Raw genomic sequence first — 1,936 nt, 5'->3', positions numbered from 1 at the left:
TATGTGCAAAATAGTGTACGAAAAAAAATCTTTAAGGAATATTAGTAGAACCCAATAATTCCAGTTAAAAAGCATAGGAACATTCAATCTCTAGAGATATAAAATACTTAACGATGATTCTTCATTATGTCTTGTAGTAGCCCAAAATCATTCTTCAATAGATTCGTAATCAACACTAGCCTTTATAGACGATTGACCTCAAATCTAAAACTCGATTGTATTCTGATTAAACACAATAATAAATAAATACTCTTCTACTAGTTACTACTTACTATCTACTAGTTCCGATAATACTAACCACAACTGTAGTGCCTATTGCCTATTGCCTTTCGCATTTTACCATTACTATTTTCTCATGTATTTTTTATAAAACCCTACTTACTTTATTCTAATACGATTGTAATTTATTAAATATATTATAAAGTGGAAAATCCATAAATATCGTTGAGAAATATCTGCATTTTTGTCATTCGTTAAAATGCAAACTGAAAAACTATTTACACTATTATAAGCAATTAAAAAGATACTTTTACAACAATTAAAATAATTTACTCAAAATAATCACATCTGCGGTTAGAGAACCGATGTTATTTAAATATTAATGCGATTATGTTTGTAAAGAAAATATGAATACATTCACAAGCAAGTGTTAACTGATTCCATAGATATTAACTACTTTCCTTTTCATTGATAAAATTGAATAAATAGAGTAATTTCTATTTATAATCAGTAAAAATTAAATTATCTTCTATTACGATAGATATTTTGACGTCATATTCCATTGTCTCTATACAGAGATTAATTACAGAGATCCGTGTTAATGTGGGAGTCTGGTTTGTATGCCATTTCTAGTTTAAGGGGGATTTACTCTTTTCATTGTATGCGAATTCTAATAGTTAGTCTATAGGAACTAATCAAAGATAAGCAGAGCTCCACTGATTTCAGTACAGTACAGTAAACAAATATAAGATAAAAAATTTTTTAATGCAAGTGCTCATCAATTTCACGATAATTATTTCTAAGATACGTGTGTGAATTTTAAACTCTAAATTAATTGTTAAATAATTTTATATAGTTAAATCATACAATACTGTTGTATTGTGACGTACGTTTTTTATAATTTATTTAAATATTATTATTACTATTTATTAGTTTTACATGTAAACTCGGTAAGTAAATTTTGTTTCTTGATAATTTTGATAACAAAAGTTCTGTTTTTAGAAAAACAAAGAAAAAATTACTTTTTTGAATAGTTTTTAAAAAGCACCGGAATGTGGCAATTAATAATTAATCAATTTAATTATTTTAATTTAAGTCTATAGTATTAGACAGCACTTCTGTTATTAATTTTTCAATTATAAATAGTTCCACAAATTCCTGAAACATTAATAATCGACAGGGAATCACTAAGAAACAATCACTAAGAAGCAACTGTTAAGATGTAAACATCCCTGATACATTAGTTTTGTTAGGAATTATGTGGTTTAAAATTTAGGAAGTTTACTATGTCGGCGTTTAGAGCGGCCCATTTAAGCGGAAGCTTTATTTTGCAAACTAACTCAAACGTCATACGATAAACATTTAAAAGAAACAAATTCGTTATATGTAGTGTAAAGTGGTTCGATATATTTAAGAGTTAGTTTTGAATTCCAAGACATCACTACATACAAAAACAATATTAAAAAATAAAAATGCAAGGATATCATCTTACAAATCTGAACCCCTTCCCTTTCGAAGGTCATCGCTAGTAATCGTCTATATTTTCAATATCGTACCTTTTTTATTATGATTAGTTTCGCAATGATATAGGTATAATGACATAGGTATATACATGTATATATATATTAGAACAGTTTTCATCTTTATATTATGCTTTGTTTTCATCTCTTACGGACACCGTAAGAGATCCGTTTCCGGACTCAGCGACCACATCTAT

The 1,936-nt window shown here is 27.3% G+C and overlaps 1 protein-coding gene across 1 annotated transcript in view; it reads left to right on the top strand.

Annotated features, from left to right (window-relative positions):
* LOC119666820 (glycine-rich cell wall structural protein-like) overlaps positions 1-1,424 on the top strand; it is a 2,394-nt gene extending 970 nt beyond the window's left edge. The window contains exon 3 of the mRNA XM_038076101.1: positions 1,366-1,424. Within this exon, the coding sequence (XP_037932029.1) occupies positions 1,366-1,424 (59 nt within the window). The remainder of the gene's footprint in view (positions 1-1,365) is intronic.
* The last annotated feature ends 512 nt before the right edge of the window (positions 1,425-1,936 follow it).

This window comes from Teleopsis dalmanni, chromosome 1 (assembly GCF_002237135.1).
Source record: "Teleopsis dalmanni isolate 2A chromosome 1, ASM223713v2, whole genome shotgun sequence".
Classification (NCBI taxonomy): domain Eukaryota; kingdom Metazoa; phylum Arthropoda; class Insecta; order Diptera; family Diopsidae; genus Teleopsis; species Teleopsis dalmanni.
This window is presented reverse-complemented; position numbering and strand designations above follow the sequence as displayed.